This window comes from Lepidochelys olivacea (genome assembly GCF_965140295.1).
Source record: "Lepidochelys olivacea isolate rLepOli2 genome assembly, chromosome: 4".
Taxonomy (NCBI): Eukaryota; Metazoa; Chordata; order Testudines; family Cheloniidae; genus Lepidochelys; species Lepidochelys olivacea.
The window spans coordinates 147,487,358-147,507,521 of NC_140414.1; the positions used below are offsets into that span (position 1 = coordinate 147,487,358).

The 20,164-nt window shown below is 52.5% G+C and overlaps 1 protein-coding gene across 3 annotated transcripts in view; it reads right to left on the reverse strand.

The window, feature by feature from the left end:
* The window catches only part of ADISSP (adipose secreted signaling protein), a 144,635-nt gene that overhangs the window by 91,939 nt on the left and 32,532 nt on the right, over nt 1-20,164 (reverse strand). For 2 of the 3 annotated variants that reach the window (XM_084626483.1, XM_084626481.1), the window contains exon 2: nt 15,869-15,965. In XM_084626483.1, coding sequence (XP_084482609.1) covers nt 15,869-15,887 — 19 coding nt within the window. In that variant the 5' untranslated portion in view covers nt 15,888-15,965. Of the gene's footprint in view, nt 1-15,868; nt 16,054-20,164 lie in introns of those variants that run through there. The other variant, XM_084626482.1, reaches the window with a different exon arrangement.

Sequence of the window (20,164 nt, forward strand, 5' to 3'; positions counted from 1 at the left end):
AAAGGGCCTGGGGCTCCCGGCTGACGCTGCTGCTACCCCAGGGCTCTGGCGGAGATTTAAAGGGTCTGTGGCTCCTGGTTGCTGCTGCCGCCACCGCGCCTGCGGTCAGAGCCCTGGGCCCTTTAAATGGCCACCGGAGCCCTCGGGTCGTGGTGGTGGTGGGGTCTGGGGCTCCAGCTGCTGCCAGGAGCTCAGGGCCCTTTAAATCACTGCCAAAGCCCCAGGTGGCACAGGCCGGGCAGCACTGAAGGGCTGGCTGGGGGATTTTGGCCCCAGCTCCGCCCCTTCTGCCTAAGGCCCCACCCCTTCTGGGGGCCTAGGGGCACACTCCCCCATCTTGCCCAGGACCCCGGCCACCCTGCGTACCAGTAAGTCATCTAAGTTACTTTCACCCCTGACAGTTGGTCAATTCAGTCCATAGTCTAGGACAGGGGTCGGCAACCTATGGCACACGTGCCAAAGACGGCACAGGAGTCGATTTTTAATGGCACGCTGCTGCCTGCCGGGTCCCAGCCACCAGCCCTGCTCCGCCCGCTGCCAAACCCAGGCCGGGACCCCGGCAGGCAGCTGCGAGCCATTAAAAATCCTGCCCGCCCCGACCTGCTCTTCTCCACCCCACACCTCCCGCCGGCTGCTGCTGCAGGGCAGGCAAGCTCCACCCTCCCCCGCCTCTTCCCCCAAGTACTCTTCCTGCCCTTCCTCCTCTCCCTCCCGGCGGCTGATCGGCTGATGGCCCTTGCGCAGGAGGGGGAAGAAGTGGAGCCGCAGGGCGCTCGCTGCTCTGGGAGGAGGCGGAGAAAAAGGGGGGACGGGGGTGGAATCAGGGCATATCCCCTCCAGCCCTCTGCCGTGAGCCACTCTGGGCAGGGAGCACCTCTCACACACCCAGCCCTCTGCCCTGACCCCTACACCACCCACCCACCCACACACCCCAGCCTCCTGCCCTGACCCGTACACCCCCACACACACACAACCGAGCCCTCTGCCCTGACCCCTGCACCCCCTCACACACACACAGCCCTCTGCCCTGACCCCAGCCCCCTCCTCACATGCCCCCAGCCCCCTCACACCCCATGTCCTGACTCTTGGACCCCCCCACATTCCCACCCCCACCCTGAGCACCAAACGGGAGCTCCTGCACCCCCCCACCCACCTTCCCACCTGCAGCCCTTGCACCAAATGGGAGCTGCCCAGGTAAACACTCCAGACTCCACACCCAAACCCCAACCCTGAACCCCCTCCCTCATTCTAGCTGCTGGCCAAACCCTACACCCCAACCCCCAGCCTTCTCCTTCACCCCCAGCCCTGTGGTCAGTGCACTCCCACCCTCATCTCAGTGCAGAGAGAGAGGAAGAAAATGGGCTAGAACAAGGGAGAAGGTAGGTACCCACTCTATGTGGGCAGGGCCGGGATCCCAGACTGGCAGTGGTCTGAGTGGGGCTGGCAACTGGGACCCTGGCTGGCAGGAGCCAGCGGATGGAACCCCAGACCGGCAGCGGGCTGAGCGGCAGTGGGCTGAGCGGCTCAGCCCACTGCTGGTCTGGGATCCCGGCCACTGGCCCCACCCAGCCCGCTGCTGGTCTGGGATTCTGGCTGCCAGTCCCTTGCCAGCCGGGGTCCCGGCCGCAGGCCCCGCTCAGCCCACTGCCGGTCTGGGGTTCTGGCTGCCGGCCCCTTGCCAGCCGAGGTCCTGGTCGCAGGCCCCGCTCAGCCCACTGCCGGTCTGGGGTTCTGGCTGCCGGCCCCTTGCCAGCCGAGGTCCTGGCCGCAGGCCCCGCTCAGCCCACTGCCGGTCTGGGGTTCTGGCTGCCGGCCCCTTGCCAGCCCGGGTCCCGGCCGCAGGCCCCGCTCAGCCCGCTGCCGGCCTAGGTGAACGGAACCCCAGGCTGGCAGTGGGCTGCGCGGGCCGGCGGCGTAAGATCAGAGTTTTAATTTAATTTTAAATGAAGCATGCCTGCCCCTCCTCCTAGTTTACTTTACATACGACAATAGTTTAGTTATGTAATATATAGACTTAGAGAGAGAGAGAGAGAGAGAGAGAGAGAGAGAGAGAGAGAGAGACACCTTCTAAAAACGTTAAAATGTAACACTGGCACACGAAACCTTAAATTAAAGTGAATAAATGAGGACTCGGCACACCGCTTCTGAAAGGTTGCCGACCCCTGGCCTAGGAGTACTCTTGGATTCCCTGCTGATGCTGAGCTCTCACATAAAAAGCATGGATGCTGCTAACGTCTCTGGCTGCTAGGAAACTCCATCCCATCGTGGAGGACAAAGACCTGGCCTCAGTCATTCATGCCTTTATCACCTCCCCGATGGACTCTCCAGCTATGCAATATTGTGACCCCAAGAGCCCCCTAATGCCCAATTGCAAAGGCTTCACTACCAAGTACAGCTACTCCCATCACCCCTGACAAACTCACGACACCCAACACGCTGCCGTCATGACACCTATCTATCAGGATGCCATGTGAGATATCAGATGAAAGCTGGTGACACACTGGTGATTAATATCACTGTGAACTCTGTGTATTAACATTGGAAGGAATTATGGATACTTACTAATGCTTTAAAGTCTGTTAACCAAAGGGATAGAATCATAGAATCGTAGAATATCAGGGTTGGAAGGGACCCCAGAAGGTCATCTAGTCCAACCCCCTGCTCAAAGCAGGACCAATTCCCAGTTAAACCATCCCAGCCAGGGCTTTGTCAAGCCTGACCTTAAAAACCTCTAAGGAAGGAGATTCAACCACCTCCCTAGGTAACGCATTCCAGTGTTTCACCACCCTCATAGTGAAAAAGTTTTTCCTAATATCCAATCTAAACCTCCCCCCTGCAACTTGAGACCATTACTCCTCGTTCTGTCATCTGCTACCATTGAGAACAGTCTAGAGCCATCCTCTTTGGAACCCCCTTTCAGGTAGTTGAAAGCAGCTATCAAATCCCCCCTCATTCTTCTCTTCTGCAGGCTAAACAATCCCAGCTCCCTCAGCCTTTCCTCATAACTCATGTGTTCCAGTCCCCTAATCATTTTTGTTGCCCTTCGCTGGACTCTCTCCAATTTATCCACATCCTTCTTGAAGTGTGGGGCCCAAAACTGGACACAGTACTCCAGATGAGGCCTCACCAATGTCGAATAGAGGGGAACGATCACGTCCCTCGATCTGCTCGCTATGCCCCTACTTATACATCCCAAAATGCCATTGGCCTTCTTGGCAACAAGGGCACACTGCTGACTCATATCCAGCTTCTCGTCCACTGTCACCCCTAGGTCCTTTTCCGCAGAACTGCTGCCTAGCCATTCGGTCCCTAGTCTGTAGCTGTGCATAGGGTTCTTCCATCCTAAGTGCAGGACCCTGCACTTATCCTTATTGAACCTCATCAGATTTCTTTTGGCCCAATCCTCCAATTTGTCTAGGTCCTTCTGTATCCTATCCCTCCCCTCCAGCGTATCTACCACTCCTCCCAGTTTAGTATCATCCGCAAATTTGCTGAGAGTGCAATCCACACCATCCTCCAGATCATTTATGAAGATATTGAACAAAACCGGCCCCAGGACCGACCCTTGGGGCACTCCACTTGATACCGGCTGCCAACTAGACATGGAGCCATTGATCACTACCCGTTGAGCCCGACAATCTAGCCAGCTTTCTATCCACCTTATAGTGCATTCATCCAGCCCATACTTCCTTAACTTGGTGACAAGAATACTGTGGGAGACCGTGTCAAAAGCTTTGCTAAAGTCAAGAAACAATACATCCACTGCTTTCCCTTCATCCACAGAACCAGTAATCTCATCATAAAAGGCGATTAGATTAGTCAGGCATGACCTTCCCTTGGTGAATCCATGCTGGCTGTTCCTGATCACTTTCCTCTCATGCAAGTGCTTCAGGATTGATTCTTTGAGGACCTGCTCCATGATTTTTCCAGGGACTGAGGTGAGGATGATCAGGTTTTCTTCCAGACAAGACAGAGGATCATTATCTCCCTGCGCCTAATGTAAATTGAGCATGGTGATGTCAGAAACAATGGACAGGTCATTTGCATCTGAGGGAAACAGGAGAAGCAAACAACCTTGAGGATGTGAAATCAGCACGGGAGACACAGGATTCAGAACAAAGACAGACAATAAGAGGACTTGTTGGTTATCCAGCACTGAGGAAACAAAGGGATCAGCGCTCTGGACCTCTATGAATGGTGGCTCCTCGGCCATGTGTGCTGGTGATGCTAAGAAGTGGCTGTCGGTGAGAAAACTGCCTTCGACAAGGATTGTAACGTGGTCAGTTTTAATCACTAGAAAGCGTATGATACTTTTGTTTCATTTGTAACCATTTTGTGTTTCTATTCTCTTTGCTTCGCATCATTCAGATCTCTCTGTACTTTATTAACAAACTCATTTTTGTTTTATTCTTACTTCATCTCCGTGCTGATCTAGTCGAGTGAGGTGGGCACCTCAGCTGAGCCGATGTGCTGGTGTGGAATCGGTCTCTGGAAACAGTGCACTTGATTTCCACGGGCAGCCAGGATCAGGGGCTGGCTGTTGCACAGCGACTTTTCTGGAGAATTTGGGCACTGACGTACACCAAGGGTTAATCTGCAAGGCCAAGTCCGGACTGGCGGAGTCCTAAGGGTTTGTTTGGCTGGCTAACAGACTGGAGTGGCGGGCAGCTGTCACATAGTTTAGCACCAACAGATTCCTCTTTGGCTAAGGCAGAGGGGTAACAGGGTGACTTACAGATTTCGCTGGATGTGAAACCTGCAGGACTTCGGAAAGTTCAGCTCATACAGAACAGCTCCTTGGGCACACCTGTCCTCCTCTCCCTACCCTGGCTGCCCACAGAATACCGAGTCGAGGCCAAGGTACTCCATGGCCTGGGTATCTAAAAGAGCCTAAAGCTCCGAGATGAAGATCACGGTCGATTTCACTCCTCTAGCCCCATGGAACTTTCCACAATGAGGGGAAAGCTCGTCTGTGGAGGAGATGGAACTTTCTCAGGGGCTGGCCCGAGCCTGTGAAATGAACGAAGGACCGTCACAAGCCCACCTCCTGCTCCACGTGCCAGGTGCTCTCTCCCACCCTGCCGTCTCTTCCACCCACACAGAGCAATGTGAACATTTAAACATCAAAACAAGATCCTAGCAAAACAAAACACTCCCTGGCACACACAATTCTCCCCCTGGGGGCCAGGATAAGAGCGAGAGAACGAGCCACGGGTAACTAATGTTAGTCTCTCGGCTTAATGAACCCAGATACTCTGGTGATGAGGACGATATAAGAGCCTTCGTGGAACAGTTGCTCTCTAAAGATAGCTCAATCGTGACTCTTAACAAACAGGAAAGCAGCAGAGAATGAATGTGGAAACATGAGCCCACACTTCCTGCCTTCCCCTCCCCCTTCCATTACTGGGGCTGTGCTTCTGTTTTCAAACACAAACCTCTGCCCCTTTGCTAGCTGGGGCCCTGCTCTGTATTAGTGGCTTCCCACCCACCACCTCTCCTCCAGCCACAAATCCGTGCAGTACCAGACACTATTTCGAGGAGACACTATGAAAGCAAAGGGCCTTCCAGGCCACCGGCAAAGGAGAACAAATTGTGCGTGCCTCGCCTTTTTTGCTTCTTTCTGATGGGTTAGATGCGCTACTACATGACCTCTCAAGGTCCCTCCAAGCCTGACCCTTCGAAGATTCTGTCCCCACTCCCTTCTCGCTTTGCCCATGTGTGTCTTTCCACATGACAAGGGCATTTCTCCATTCACCTTCTGCCCAGCAGAGCCCGACTCAGCAGCGGCTCTGACCTGAATACAGGGCCCCAGACACCATCAGCGCAGAGTCCAAACGTGTATAGCGTCTGCAAAGCCTTTTACAACGGACTGTCGCTCCGACGCATGGCCTTGCTAAATAGACACATAGCCGGGCGCAGTCTCAAACAACCCACACGATGACAGGGAGTGATAACTCTGAACTGCACAGTCTTGGAGTTTGTTCTTTTAAGAGGCAGCAATGAAAACAACTCAACCTCCCCAGGGTCTCAAACACAACAACGGCTGCCAAGATATTGTAAAATCAAAGTGGTTTAAAACTCTGTGGGTCAGACCTTCAGCTACCTCAGCTGAGGACATGTGTGTTTAAAGAGCTTCATATAAATACAGTATTTTGTCATTTCTTAGTTTCTGTTGAGTGAGGACCATAAGCACCAATTTCTAATTTACCCATCCGCCCCCACTCCGCTCCTTTCCCCAAGGTCCCGCCTCTGCTCTGCCCCCTCCCCGTGGCCCTCACCGACACACCACATGCTGCTCTCCATCCTTCCCCGAGCCACCAAAGAGCTGTTTGGCAGCAGCCACCGATCAGTTTTTTGGCTGTGTGGGTGCTGAGCACCCCACTATTTTTTTTCTGTGGGTGCCCCAGCCCCGGAACACCCACGGAGTCGGCGCCTGCAGTGAGGACCTTCATGCACTGTGCCCAAAATACACTTAAACTCAGTTTAGAGGGGACGTGGTAAGAGGATTACAAGTTAGGAAGTGGCAAAAGACCAAGCCCCAGATCCTTAAAGGTATTTAGGTGCCTAACATACTGGGAGATGGGTGCCTAAATACCTTTGAGGATTTGGGCCCCAGTGTTCTTCCCACTGCAGCAGCCCCTTGGGCCCTAAGTCAGAGCTTAGGACCCAGGCAGGCCACTTGTGTGGTATTAAACAGGACAGTCCTGCTTTTCTAGGGTTTTCCCCCAATCCAGGACGGACACAAAACCGGACGTGGCTTTGTCCAGCATCAGACTGGGAAGCCCTTTCGAAAAGCACGAAAGGTCATTTCCACCTGCTCAGCCACTCCCCCGTGTCACCCAATCACAGCAGGCAATAGCCTTGATTAACAGTGTGACGTTATCGACAAACTGTAACTGTATAGATCATTGTTGCAACCACCGTTATACATTTGCAGCAAATATTGTACAAAGGTTGTCGTGTGAGGTGTCTATGAAGAGGTTGTGATTTGCTGATTATAATTATGCTAGCTGTATGTGTGTATCATTTTTGTATTTGAAGTTATGAATATGGGCTATGTACTTGTATCTCAAACGTATCTGATTCCAAGTAGCCTCAGTGAAGCATTTGGTCAGCTTCTTGAGAAAGGACTATTCTCAGTAAGTGCTCAATAAAGAAACACTTAACTGACAGGTTTCAGAGTAACAGCCGTGTTAGTCTGTATTCGCAAAAAGAAAAGGAGGACTTGTGGCACCTTAGAGACTAACCAATTTATTAGAGCATAAGCTTTCGTGAGCTACAGCTCACTTCCTCAGTGACAATGAACTTTGGGAGACGCCAATCCACATCTGAGCTTTCCTGGGAACGTTCAAACTAACACGTAAACAATGGTGTCGGCCTACAAACGGAGTCATGCGTGGACATGTGACTTGCCCATGTGACTGACTCCAGACTCCATCCTGCTGCTGTGATTTTCCACAGTAAGAACAAAGGGGTGTCCTTCCAAGAGCAGAGAATATAAAAGGCCCTGAAAACCGCTCCATTTTGTCTTCAATCCTGCTTCTTACTTCTGGAGGAACCTTGCTACAAACTGAAGCTCTGAACAAAGGACTGAATGACCCATCCCAGCTGTGGATGTAATCTGTAGGGTTTATTAAAAAAAGAAGGTTATTGAGAAATTAGGGTTCTAGCCATTTGGACTCACAAGGTGGCTGGCAAATTAGCTTGGATCCTGAGGGACATACAGCGGGGGGCTTAAGGAAGCCTGGGGTTTGCTAGAGCTAGACCCAAGTTTTCACTGCATGCAGCAGATGCTCCCAGGTTCCATTCTCAAGGATCTTGGAGCATCCTGCCTTTGGTTTGACGCCAGGCTTCCCAAATCAGTTTCTCCGCAGAGAAAGGGTGGATATGTATCAGACAGACAGCCCTCACTCCTAACGCTGCTCCATCTGCCACGCCACCTTACTAGAGAACTAGGACAGCACATGGGGCTGCCTTCAACTGTCTACCTGCACCAGCATCCTTGCAATTCCGCAGTGTCACCCGGAAGCTCCCAGACAGCTGGGCTGCACCAGCTGCCATAACACTTGATCCAGGCATCTCAACTACCAGAAAGAGCCACTTGGCTCGTCTTCCAGCACCTCAAGCCTTTGAGGAGATGGCAGGGTATTTGAACCACCTCCAGATCCCATCAGTTCCACAGTCACTCACCTGTCCTGAGGTTTCACCAGCTAATGAGCAAATTCACTACTGGGACTGGAAGTCCTTCACATTCCTTCTCGCACCCGCCTGTGGATCACACACCTGTGACACTGAGAGGCCCATGGGTGAAAGAGGTTTGACGACAGATGAAAGAGCCCTGGCTCACAGGGCTTGCCAAGGGCCCAACCCACAGATTTTGCTATGGAAAAATCCTATTGCCCAGACTCCCGGAGCAAGAAGTGCCGTGCTCAGAGTAGCAAAATAATGCCCATGGCCACAGATACCGCATGTGCCTAAAGCAACTCTATTATGGCTAATCGTTTATTATGGTCGTGCCTGAAGGCCAGCCAGGAATGGACAGTCGCTGGAGTCCTCAGGTTCTCCAAAGACCATGGACAGGCTTCTGTGCTGCCACAGCAAAAGGCAAGGCTCGAAGCAAGGGAAGGCAGGACTGCAAGCGTTGCCTCCTGGAATTAAGGGCACTCAGTGTGGACCACCTGCTGCAGCTCCTCTGCACGCTGGGACTCCCTGCCTTCAATGGAAAGTCTGTGTCCAGGCCTGGGCACTTAGCAAATACTGGTCCCTAGACTGCTTCTGGTTTTGCAGACCCAATTTGCAGAAACAGCCGCCCAGTCTGCGGCGCAGCTGCCTGGTGTGAAGGTGTAAAGTGGCATCAACAGTGCACAGGCAAAGGCTGTCCACACACACATACACTCTGTATAAAGTCATAAGTTATTCCCTTGCCTGGAGTTTGTAAAGCCAAACCCCTGCCTAACCCTCCTCCTTCCCAGCCGGAGCTGCCCGAGGGCTCCTACCTTCAGGCTAGCCAGCCCAGCCCCTAGCATCCTCCCTGCCAGACCATTCCCACTTCCCTGGAAGGATTCGAACCAGCCACCCCTGCCTTGGTGCCGACCCCTGACAAGTGGGGTCTCATTCACAGCCTGACCCTGTGCGATGCTGCTTTGGATTTCAGAGGCAGACACCCACATACGTAACTTATCCAGCACCATCCTTTCATCACATTGGCCACTCAGTCCTCTTCCTCCTGCTTGCTGTACCATCTTTCCCCATTTCAACGCTGGGGGCAGATCGCGACCATTAGCAGGATAACAACAAGGAGTCCGGTGGCACCTTAAAGACTAACAGATTTATTTGCGTATAAGCTTTTGTGGGTAAAAACCCCACTTCTTCAGATCCATGGAGTGAAAATTACAGAGGCAGACATAAATATACTGGCACATGAAGAGAAGGGAGATACCTCACAAGTGGAGAGCCAGCATTGACCTCTCCAGCACATCATCAACAATTTACAACCTATCCTGGAAAACAATCACTCACTCTCCCAGACCTTGGGAGGCAGGCCAGTCCTTGCTTACAGACAGCCCCCCAAACTGAAGCAAATACTCACCAGCAACTACACACCACACCACAGAAACACTAACCCAGGAACCAATCCCTGTAGCAAACTCGTTGCCTACTCTGTCCCCATATCTACTCTAGCGACACCAGAGGACTCAACCACATCAGCCACACCATCAGAGGCTCATTCACCTGCACGCCTTCTAATGTTATATATGTCATCATGTGCCACCAATGCCCCTCTGCCACGTACATTGGCCAAAACGGACAGTCCCTACGTAAAAGAATAAATGGGCACAGATCAGACATCAGGAACGGTAACATACAAAAGCCAGTGGGAGAACACTTCAATCTCCCTGGACATTCTATAAGAGATTTGAAAGTAGCTGTACTTGAAGAAAAAAATTTCAGAAACAGACTTCAAAGAGAAACAGCAGAACTAAAATTCATTTGCAAATTTAACACCATTAATTTGGGCTTGAATAGGGACTGGGAGTGGCTGGCTCATTACAAAAGCAGCTTTGCCTCTCCTTGAATTGACACCTCCTCATCTATTATTGGGAGTGGACTACATCCACCCTGATCAAATTGGCCCTGTCAACACTGGTTCTCCATTTGTGAGATATCTCCCTTCTCTTCATGTGCCAGTATATTTATGTCTGCATCTGTAGTTTTCACTCCATGCATCTGAAGAAGTGGGGTTTTTACCCACGAAAGCTTATGCTCAAATAAATCTGTTAGTCTTTAAGGTGCCACCGGACTCCTTGTTGTTTTTGTGGACACAGACTAACACGGCTACCCCTTGATAATTAGCAGGATATGGTCTCAGAAGGATTCCATTTGCACCTGGACCCACATGGCACCTGGCTTTGTGGGGGCCTCCTCTCTCAGGCCATTGGGCCACGTACGAGATAAACCTTGTGGGAAGACAGCACATGGATTACGCCAAACAGCTGGCTCCCATTGGCTTGCAAGCATGTGAGACCAGCTGATTAGATACGTGTTTAACAGGCCATCGGAACACAGACCTCCCCAGATGAGCTCAGAATAGGCGTCCCTTCCAGCCAAGCATCTTTGTCTGGCATGGGAGCCAGATACTTTGGCTGAAGTCACAAAGGACCATGCGGCTGAACGGGTTCCTGGGGAGTTCTTCTCGGAATTCTTTCTGCCTGTTCACATCCTGCTTGCCAAGATGCGTGGCCCGGAGGGTGGGAGGCCCCGTGAAAGGGACTGAGCTGCAGGGCTCTGTCCTCCTTTCTGAACTGTGTTCCTGGAGAAGGGAACGCTTGGCCGGCTGGGCGTTTCTAACCCCTCCACACCCAGGTTTGGCGGGAGGAGGAGGTGGTTCTGCTGGTGAGATTATTTGGCTGAGAGCTGCCCACCCCCACCCCAACGCTGTTACATTTGCAACTCACGTATTTCGTGACAGCTCTAAAATGCCAAAACGTGCAGCTGATTAAGAGCAGCCAGCAGCATTCCTCCACAGCCCTCTGTCCTCAAAGCCAACTGCTCCTCTGCCTGGCGCCCTGCCCTCCCAAGATGACCCTCTACACCACAAACTACGGAGCGGAGGGCCAGTGCTGCAGCTCCTCTGCTACCATGAGCCTCGGGGCACCCACGCAGGGCACGAAACGCACCTGGGCCATGGGAAACGCCTCCTCTGCCACCGGAGGAAAGAGACGCAGGGCACACCACACCGTGATGGCCAGTCACGCTCCTCGCCCCAGGAACAAGGCGATGCCCTGATGCAAAGACAATGGGATGGATAGGGGGAGAGACACTGGTTAAAACCTCTCTCCATGAACGGAGCCCTAGTAGCCAAGCCTAGGGCAAGGTGCAGAGGGGGGGTCCCTGACGTTCCTGCTCCACATGGGACGGTGGCAGTGGTTACGCACAGCGGAAGATCTAGTACTCATGCCCTCCCCTAATGCCCTCCACAGCCCAGCACTCATAGCGCACAGACCCTCTCGAGGCAGAGAGAAACCTCCACTTCCACCAGGCCCGGGGCTCTGCGTAGGGTCGAGTGACAGGTTTGTTCCCCCGCCCCAGCACCGTACAGCAGCCGTCCCAAAGGCTCCCGGCTGGCAGAGACGCCAGAGCAGATTGCTACATTCTTAAAGAAAACCTTTGAAGCACAAAGAGTCTTTTTCAACTACCAAAATGTGAGAATAATTAACGCAGCATTGTTCCTCCAAAATCGCTTGGCAAAACCCTGCTTCCATTTGCATTCAAAACAAATGCTTCAAATGCACGAGTCTGCGCCCAGCATCAGGTGCCACTCCCTCCACTGCAGGATTCGTACAGCACTCGGGAATTAATGGAATTAGAACTCCAGCCCTCGAAAGGGACCCCCGCAGCCCACCCAGGGCTGAGGGTAACAGGCACCCATTGCCTCTGCTCCCTGGCTGTTTCGCGGGCACCAAACAAGGATGCTGAAGCCAAAGGATGGGGCAGAGGGGAGCCGCCAGACACACTGCTCAACTGGCAGATGGAGAGAACAAAAGGGAAAGGGGGAGAAGTGGCAGGTCTGACTTCCTCATCCACTTACACCCATCGTCGTAGGATCTGAGCCTCAGTCCTTAATGGATTTATCTTCACAACCTCCCTGTGAGGCAGGCCTATTATCCCCATTGTACAGATGGGAAACTGAGGGAGAAACACTCTGGGGCATGCCTAAGGTCATATAGGGAGTCTGTGATGCAGCAAGGACTTGAACCCAGGTCCTAGGTTAATTCCCTCTCCACTAGGCCATCCATCCCAGCATCTCTGCAGTCCTTCATTCCAAGACCCAGCCGCAGAGGGGCAGAGAGAGTGGGGCTGAGAGTGGGCAGTCTGTGGCAGTGCTGATTGGAAACACAAAGCCAACTCACAATCACTGGGATCCAGAGGCTGTTTCTAGACACTTGGCTGTAGCGGACATCCCCAGATATGGCCATGCCCTGGAGGCCGGGTATGGATGCCACGCTCCCAAGGAGATGCGTCGGCTATGGAGGAATTGATGCGTCTGCTACATAGCCCCTCAACAGATTCAAGCCGCGGTGGGCTGGGATGGATCTATCCAGGGACTCTTACAGCCTCCCATCACCTCTCCTTTTTGTGAGTTCACCCCAGAAGTCACCCACACCACCTCATGCTACAAACTCAGCAGGTCTCAGCAGCTAAGCAGGCAGGGTCAGGGCTAGTTGATCTTAGATGGGAGACTGCCTAGGAAAACCCACAGTGCAGCAGCAAGTGGGTATCTGTTACGAGGCATTCCGAGACAGCATAAGCAGTGCCCCAGCGCGGGGCTAGGGAATCTTGGGAGGGGGTTGGGGGAGTCTTCCAGAGGAAATATAGACCAGAGGCCCTGACCATTTGTGGTTCTTAAAAAAAACCGGCACTTTCACAACAGCAAGGTGTTTTTAGTCGGAGTAACTAGATTCACTGTACAGTTTCAACGACAGCTAGTCCTCTCTTTGTCCCACAGGCTGGCTGTGTGCTGTTCAACACCTCCTGAGTCCAGCACCAGAGGTGACTGCATTTCAGTGGTGGGAAGTGATCCCAGAAGGTAAAGTGCTTTGGGATCTTTCAGGATAAAAGGAGGAATTAAAATCAGAGATAATATTTACATTAGGTGGCAAACTCTTCTGTGCAGGGACCTTGCTCTCATTGTCCAGAAAGCACCAGGCATGCGGACAGTGCTACACTGTAACAAACCCAGCAGTCAGACCGCAAGGAAGGGTGCCCTATTGCATAAGGCTCTGGACTGGGACTCAGGAAACCTGGTCCAGTTCCTGGTTCTGCCAGACTCCCTGGGTGACCTTGGGCAGGTCACTTCAGCTCCGGTCTCAGAGCAAGAGGAGGATGCAGATCTTCCCGATAGAGATAGTCAGAGGGAGTTCACACTCTCGTACTGTGAGCATGCGCAGCGGAGCCTAGTGCAACAGGGCCCCCATCACAGCAGCGTCCTCGAGGCACGACGGCAACACAGACAGCACCTGGCTGCCAAGGTCCAGCTCCTCACAAAGCAATTAGGCTACGCTGAGCTGTGAGGAACTTGAAATAAAACCAGCTTGCGTAGCCACAACAGCAACCCCGCCAGGTGCAAACGCCAGGGCACGCCTGACCTGCATGCAAAGGGACTGGGGCAGATACCTCGCAACGCAGGAACGTGAATCAGCAAGAAAGATGCTCACTCCAGATTAGAGAGATTATCTAGCTGTGCATCTCTCTCACATCCCTTTGGGTGGGCTGGGGGGAAGGCATCTTACTCTAGGATCTGCCATGGAAGGGGAGAAGTTGGCCAACACCAACACCATGAGCGATTTTCACCTACCCTCTCCTCTGCAGGGTCACCGTAGTCAATCACCAGATGGCCCAGCCTAGTGACCACTGCCCTGCACAGCTATGCCCAGGCCCAGGGCAGAGGCTCCCCCGGCCTGGCTAAGCAAGTCTCAGGCTGAGCAGGGTTGAAATGCAGCGCAAGGGAACCTCAGATGGTTCCTTTCCCCTGGAAAGGGGGTGGCTGGGACAGGGTGTTGTGAGAGGGACAGCAAGCAGCAGAACAAACAGCGGGCTAGTAACTACCAGCCCCATCATCTCCAGGGGGGCAGGGAACCCCCAGAGCTCCCTGTAGCTCATTCGGACCCGAGTCTGCATTGGCACCTCTCCCCATCCACAAGCCCCCACTAGGTGTTGGGGACGAGACCCACCCAGCCACGGCGAGTCAGGACACATGAACACAGGCTCAGCACTTCCCTAGTGACACAGCCCCTTCGATTCTACACGTCCCACTGAGAGGCGACAGTTGGCCAAGCAGAGCAGCAGGGTGGGATCCAGCTATGATCCCCTCGGCCTGCAGAATGCCATCTTGGCAGAGCACCAACAGAGGGGCTGCCATGGAGCAAAGGTAGGACCCTGCCCCCCACTACTCCCCCCCTTTAAACTCCCCTCTCCCAGCGGAGCAGGATGGCAGTGCTGGGACATCCATAGTTACCAGCGGTGCAAGGTGCAGGTTTGTCCTTCAGCCTAGGAAGCCTTTGGGGTCTCAACGTTCAGTGGCCACACCAGCCTAAGAGGGTCTCCTCTAACCCACCCCCCCCCCGCAAAGCCTCAAGCATCCTGGCGCTAACAGGGGCTGCTGCAGACTGAGCAGCCAGCCCAAGGAGGAGGGCAGGGTCTCAGGCATCCCAACCCTGTAGCCACAGCAAGGAGGGAGAGCCCTCAGCACTGGCCCCGGGATCCCCTGCTTGGCCACTGTTCAGTAGTTTACGGAGAGTGGAACCAGAGCCAGCTGCACTGGCAGATTTTCAGTGCAGGAGGGAAGAGCTCACATGTTCCTGGTTAAAATCCCTTTGGGGGGAAACAAGCAGCCCCCAGCAGCCAATAGAGGCGTCCGATAGTGTCCAAGTTCACTCCCAGACCGAGAGGATAAGGAGAGGAGAGAAACGCGCTGGGCACTTTAAAACAAAAACAAGCAAGGAGACCCACAGACAGCTTCTTCTGTCTTTGTGAGCCCCGAGCCCTGGTGCCCCAGGGTACATAGCACCAACTTCCTTCCCAGGTCATCTCTCTGGCACGAACAAAATCAAACTGACTGAATTGCAAGGACCGGACTAAGCACTGAGCAGGGCACAGGAAAGCCATTTAACAGACAGCTGGGATCATGGACTGAAAATACACCAGCCTGCAGCCAAACCCCACCGGCAATGAGAAAAGGCAGCCTGTCTCTCCCCCATCACACCCCCCTCACTTATTGACCCAGCCCCTCTCCCTGATTGAGGGAGGCATTGCCAGTACCCTGGCAAGCCCCTGGATTGCATCTGGCTAAGTACCGCAGCAAGACTCATTCCCACTGCAGACTCAAAGCGCAGGCAGTCGCTCAAGTTGCAGCAAAGACACAAAATGTCATCGGATTCCCCCTCCCTATCCTGGCTTCGCTTGCAAGAGCTCCCAATCGAAGCTACAGATGTCCAGGTGGGCGCACAAACAAAGTTACGGTGCGTCGATCAAGGCGACTCGTCTCACGACCACGGCTTGAAGAAATGGCTCTAGATCAGACTCGGTAGTTAATTGCGAAGGGTTGGGAGAAGCGCCAGCACCCGCCTCCCCAAAATATAGGATTAATACATGTCCAAGTTCTAAAATCTAAAGCGGAAGGGAAGTTCAACTTTCAAAATCAGAGACAAGATTTGAGGTCTAGGGCTAACCAATTTTGAATTTCAAATTTCCCACCCTGTCTTAGCCTGGTTTCTGCAAGTAGCATAGAAAAACAATTCAACTTGCAAGAGACCAGGAGCTAGGTCCCTGCTTACGCAGATCAGAGAGCCCCCGCAGCATGGTAACTTACCCTTATTAGCTGCAGCCATCTATCCCACAAGTGTGTTAAAACTTCAAACGAATGGGCAGAAGGCCATCCTCCACAAAGCGACCTCTTCGAACAGGAGCTGGGGAAGGGAAGGGGACAGAATTAGACGGTCCACAGGTTAGCAGAGGGAAGAATCAACCTATCACCCAATCACTGGCTGCAGGAAGGTCTTGCATTGAAGCACTGCATCCGATCAGCGCCCGAAAAGGCTTCTTCTGGGTCCTAGCGTCTGACAGGGGTACAAGTACTCCTTTTCTTTTTGCAGATACAGACTAACACGGCTGCTACTCTGAAACCTGACAAGGGTAAGACACACAGAAAACCAAGCTAGTGCTGCGGTGAGACAAGTGGAAGCAAGAGCAGAACATCCCCTGTAAAATCCAATCCTCCAGCTGGAACTTGGATCCTGGAACATACAGCTGAACACAGTCCTGCATTTGTAGTCATGCAGAGGCTCTATCTATTTGCAGTACTGCTGAGGCAGGACAACCCCAAGGGTTAAAGCAGGCTAAGCAATGCTCAGTGGGGAAGTGGATGGTGAGAGCAGCTTTCCTGCAGCGTATAAGAATTAAAAGATCCTCTTGCTTCTTGGAAACAAAGGAGCACTCAAATAAGTACCCTGGAACCTACTTCAGCCCTCAAGCTGTCATCTTCAGCCACTTGGGTGACAAACTCTGGGCTTGGCTGGACACACAGCAAACAGGGCTCAGTCCCCAGCCCTGCCACAGACTCCCCAGGTGACCCCAAGGGAGTCACTTAACCTCTGGGCCTCGGATCCCCATAACACACTTCCTTTCTCCCGCCCTGTGTCTCGTCTACTGTGATTCTGGGGGCAGGAGCTGCCTCTTATGCTGCCTCCCTCCAGCACTCTGAACAACCTGACCCTGATCGTAGCTGAGCCTGCCAGGTGTTACCGCAATACAAACAATAAACGTGCCAAGCAATATAAAAGTAGAAGCGTTTCATAAGGACACCAATCTCCTTCCAAAAGGAAGGGCAGCAGCCTGGTTTAGTGGAGCAGGCAACTGGGAGACAGAAGACCTATTCCCAGCAACTAGCTTGCCGTGTGACACTGAGCAAAAAGCATCTGTGCCTCAGTTTCCCCATCTGTATAATGGAGAGGGCCCGTACAACCTTGACTTTCAAAGCACTGAGACATACAGCTAAAACGATGGTAAGTAAATATTCTTCTATTCTAAAAGCAGGAGAGTGTGATTATCCAGAGACAGGTTTCAAACAGCAGGGGTGTATCCCAAGAATTCGAGCACTGATATATCTCCCAGAAATGGTGTAAAACGCAGCCTTTACCTAACACTTGGGTTTTTAACCCCCCAAAAAATATCCTTAATGTATTCCCCCCCACCCAGCCGGAACCAGCTACAGTTTCATTCACACTTTTTTTTTTTTTTTTAAACATTACAACATTTCTCCAGTCTCGACACAGAACAGTTTGTATCAGACACCAGAGCACACTTCTATTGAAAGTTTGCAGACACATCAGAGATAAAAACAGGGCTTTGCCACAGTTCTAGTCAAACCGCCCGTCTCCCCCATTCTCTCCTCATTGATGCTGCAGCACCCTCCATGCTCTCATTTGGGATGAAGCACCTGGCCCTGCCTGCATCACAAGACGTGGTTCAATGCCACCTCAAGGTGGAGTAGCTGTCCCGGTCCCCTCCGGCCTCAAAATGCAGAAGAGGCCCCATCACAGAAAAAAAGACACTGGAGTGCATCTATATGATCTGCCAGACGAAGGACAAGAGGAACCTAGGACTCCTAGTGGTGTCCAGAGCGCCAGATGGGAAGCTGAGGCGTTTACAGAGCTGCTGCCCAGCACAGTACTGAGGCCCTCAGATTCCTAGTCCTCAAGCCGTCAAATAGACAATCTCAGCGATGCAGTGGTACCTGGCCTCACGGCCTACATGGAAACCAGGAGATTCTCCCAGGCGGCCTCTGGACCTACACATGCAGCTGGACACATCCCGGATTCTATCTTCAGCCTAAGCCTGAATATTGGAGATGCCACCAACATACCACTCTCCTGGTCCGACCAACGCCTCACCCAGGCAGAGGTCAGAGGGGTAGCGAGCAACCCTAGATGACCCGCCCGCAAAGACCGCTGACCCTCCCTAGGACTTTCAACTTGTCCAAAGAGAACAAGCCACCCAGATACCCGGCCAAGACCCCCATGAGTTAGTGTAAGAGTACAATCTCCTGACTGACGTCCCCCACCACCAACACCGTGGCCCCAAGCCATCCGCTCCCCCCGCCACCACACCGACCAAGACTATCGCCGTGGTCGACAGATGAGCTCCGGGAGACCATTAGACGCCAGTGATGTTAAAAACAAAACCAGCCGCCGGGATCCCTTCGCCAGCAGCACATCCACTGCTTCCAGGACAATGCCACTGCTGTAAAGAAGGCAAAACAAGCCTTTCACTCCACCACAATCTCCATGGCACCAGCCAGCTGCACAGCGAACTGCCTGATCAGCCCTGACAGCAGACGCAAGGGCCAAGGGCTGTCGGCATACATCACTGATAAGGTCCCTTTTTCAAACAAGAAACGGCAAAAATTATGTCTATACAATCCCACTGGAGCGTTGACCTGCAAAACCTTCATAACTGGTGATGACGCAGGAGAAGGAAAATACCCAGCTTGATCATCTGATCCCGGAAGGAGTAGGGGGGGCTAGCCAACAGAAAAAAAATTACTTGCAAACTCAGACCTCCTTGTATGGCAACTGCGACTCAGACAGCAAATGTCTCTGAAGACTGGCACACTGCTAATATAGTGCCTATTTTTAAAGAGAACCTGGGATTTCCTTGGGCAATTAGGAAAAAGAATCCTGACCATTATACATTAGCAGAGTATAAATCAAATGACGAGTCCACAACTAGAATAGCGCATTCAGTTCTGGTTGTCCTATCTCAAAAAGGATAGAGCAGAAATAAAGGGTCAAAGACGAGCAACAGAACAGTGAAGCTTAGAAATACTTCCACATGGAGAGGGACTGAAAAGACTAAATTCTTTATTGTAGGGAGGAGACAAAGGGAGAGCCATAACAGAGGAACCCACCAGGTCTCTTACACTAAGAAACCTTTGTCAAAGGCACCTTTTCTCCTCCATGCACATGTTCCCTGGAGATGCTCACAAATCATCTGATTGCTCCAATGCTGTGTGCTCCTGCTAGTCTCCAAAGCCAGCACCACCACAGGGGAAGGAACTAGATTTTATTCCTTCCCATGCCGCTACACAATTGTTCACTATTCTCCAGTTACGGGGACAATCCATTACGTCTTTGTGAGCTGACTGAAGGGTGGCTCTGCAGAACCTTTGGTACTGCTCATTGTGCTCTAGGACAGAGGTCTTCAATCTGTGGGGCATGCCCCTCTAAGGGGACAGAGAGTAACATTTAGGGGGCACAGCTGGGGCCCAGAGCAGTCTCCAGGGGTCCCAGCCGCTGGTCCCACGCCCAGGGGTCCGCTCCTGCCTCCGCCCCCAGCTGTGGCCCCAGCCTCGGCCCTTAACCCTGCCCACATTCCCCCCTACCAGAGCCGTGACCCCACTCCTAGCTCCATGGGGGGGCGGAGAAACACGTGGACATGGGTAAGAGGGAGCACGAGGTAAAAAGTTTCCGGACCACTGCTCGAGAAGGAAGAAACCCAGCTTGATTCTCTGATCCCAGCCCGAGTTGGCAGGGCTGGCAGTTAGAAAAAAAAATTAATTTTAGTTGTAAACTGAGCACTTCTTATATAGAAATATAAGGGGGGGAGGGATAGCGGGGGGGGAGGGATAGCTCAGTGGTTTGAGCATTGGTCTGCTAAACCCAGGGTTGTGAGTTCAATCTTTGAGGGGGCCATTTAGGGATCGGGGCAAAAATTGGGGATTGGTCCTGCTTTGAGCAGGGGGTTGGACTAGATGACCTCCTGAGGTCCCTTCCAACCCTGATATTCTATGATTCTATGAAATTGAGACTCAAGACACAGAGCCCCATGTCATCAGTTTTATTGAGTCACTGTTCAGACTAAAGCACACTTTGCTGTGCAAGTTTGCTGCAATCGGATTTTAACCGGCACAGTTTTTAAACCACCAAAAATTTTAGAGCTTGCAAGTTCTTCAGATTCCAGTTCCAACTTTCTCAAAGTCATCCAGCTTCAAATCTCAGGAAAGGTGAATTAATTCACCAGATGCAATACAGCCTGGCCTAGATCTGATTATAAAAGAGAGTGACATCACACATCTCCGTGTTATCCACATAGTGCAAGGGAAAGAATG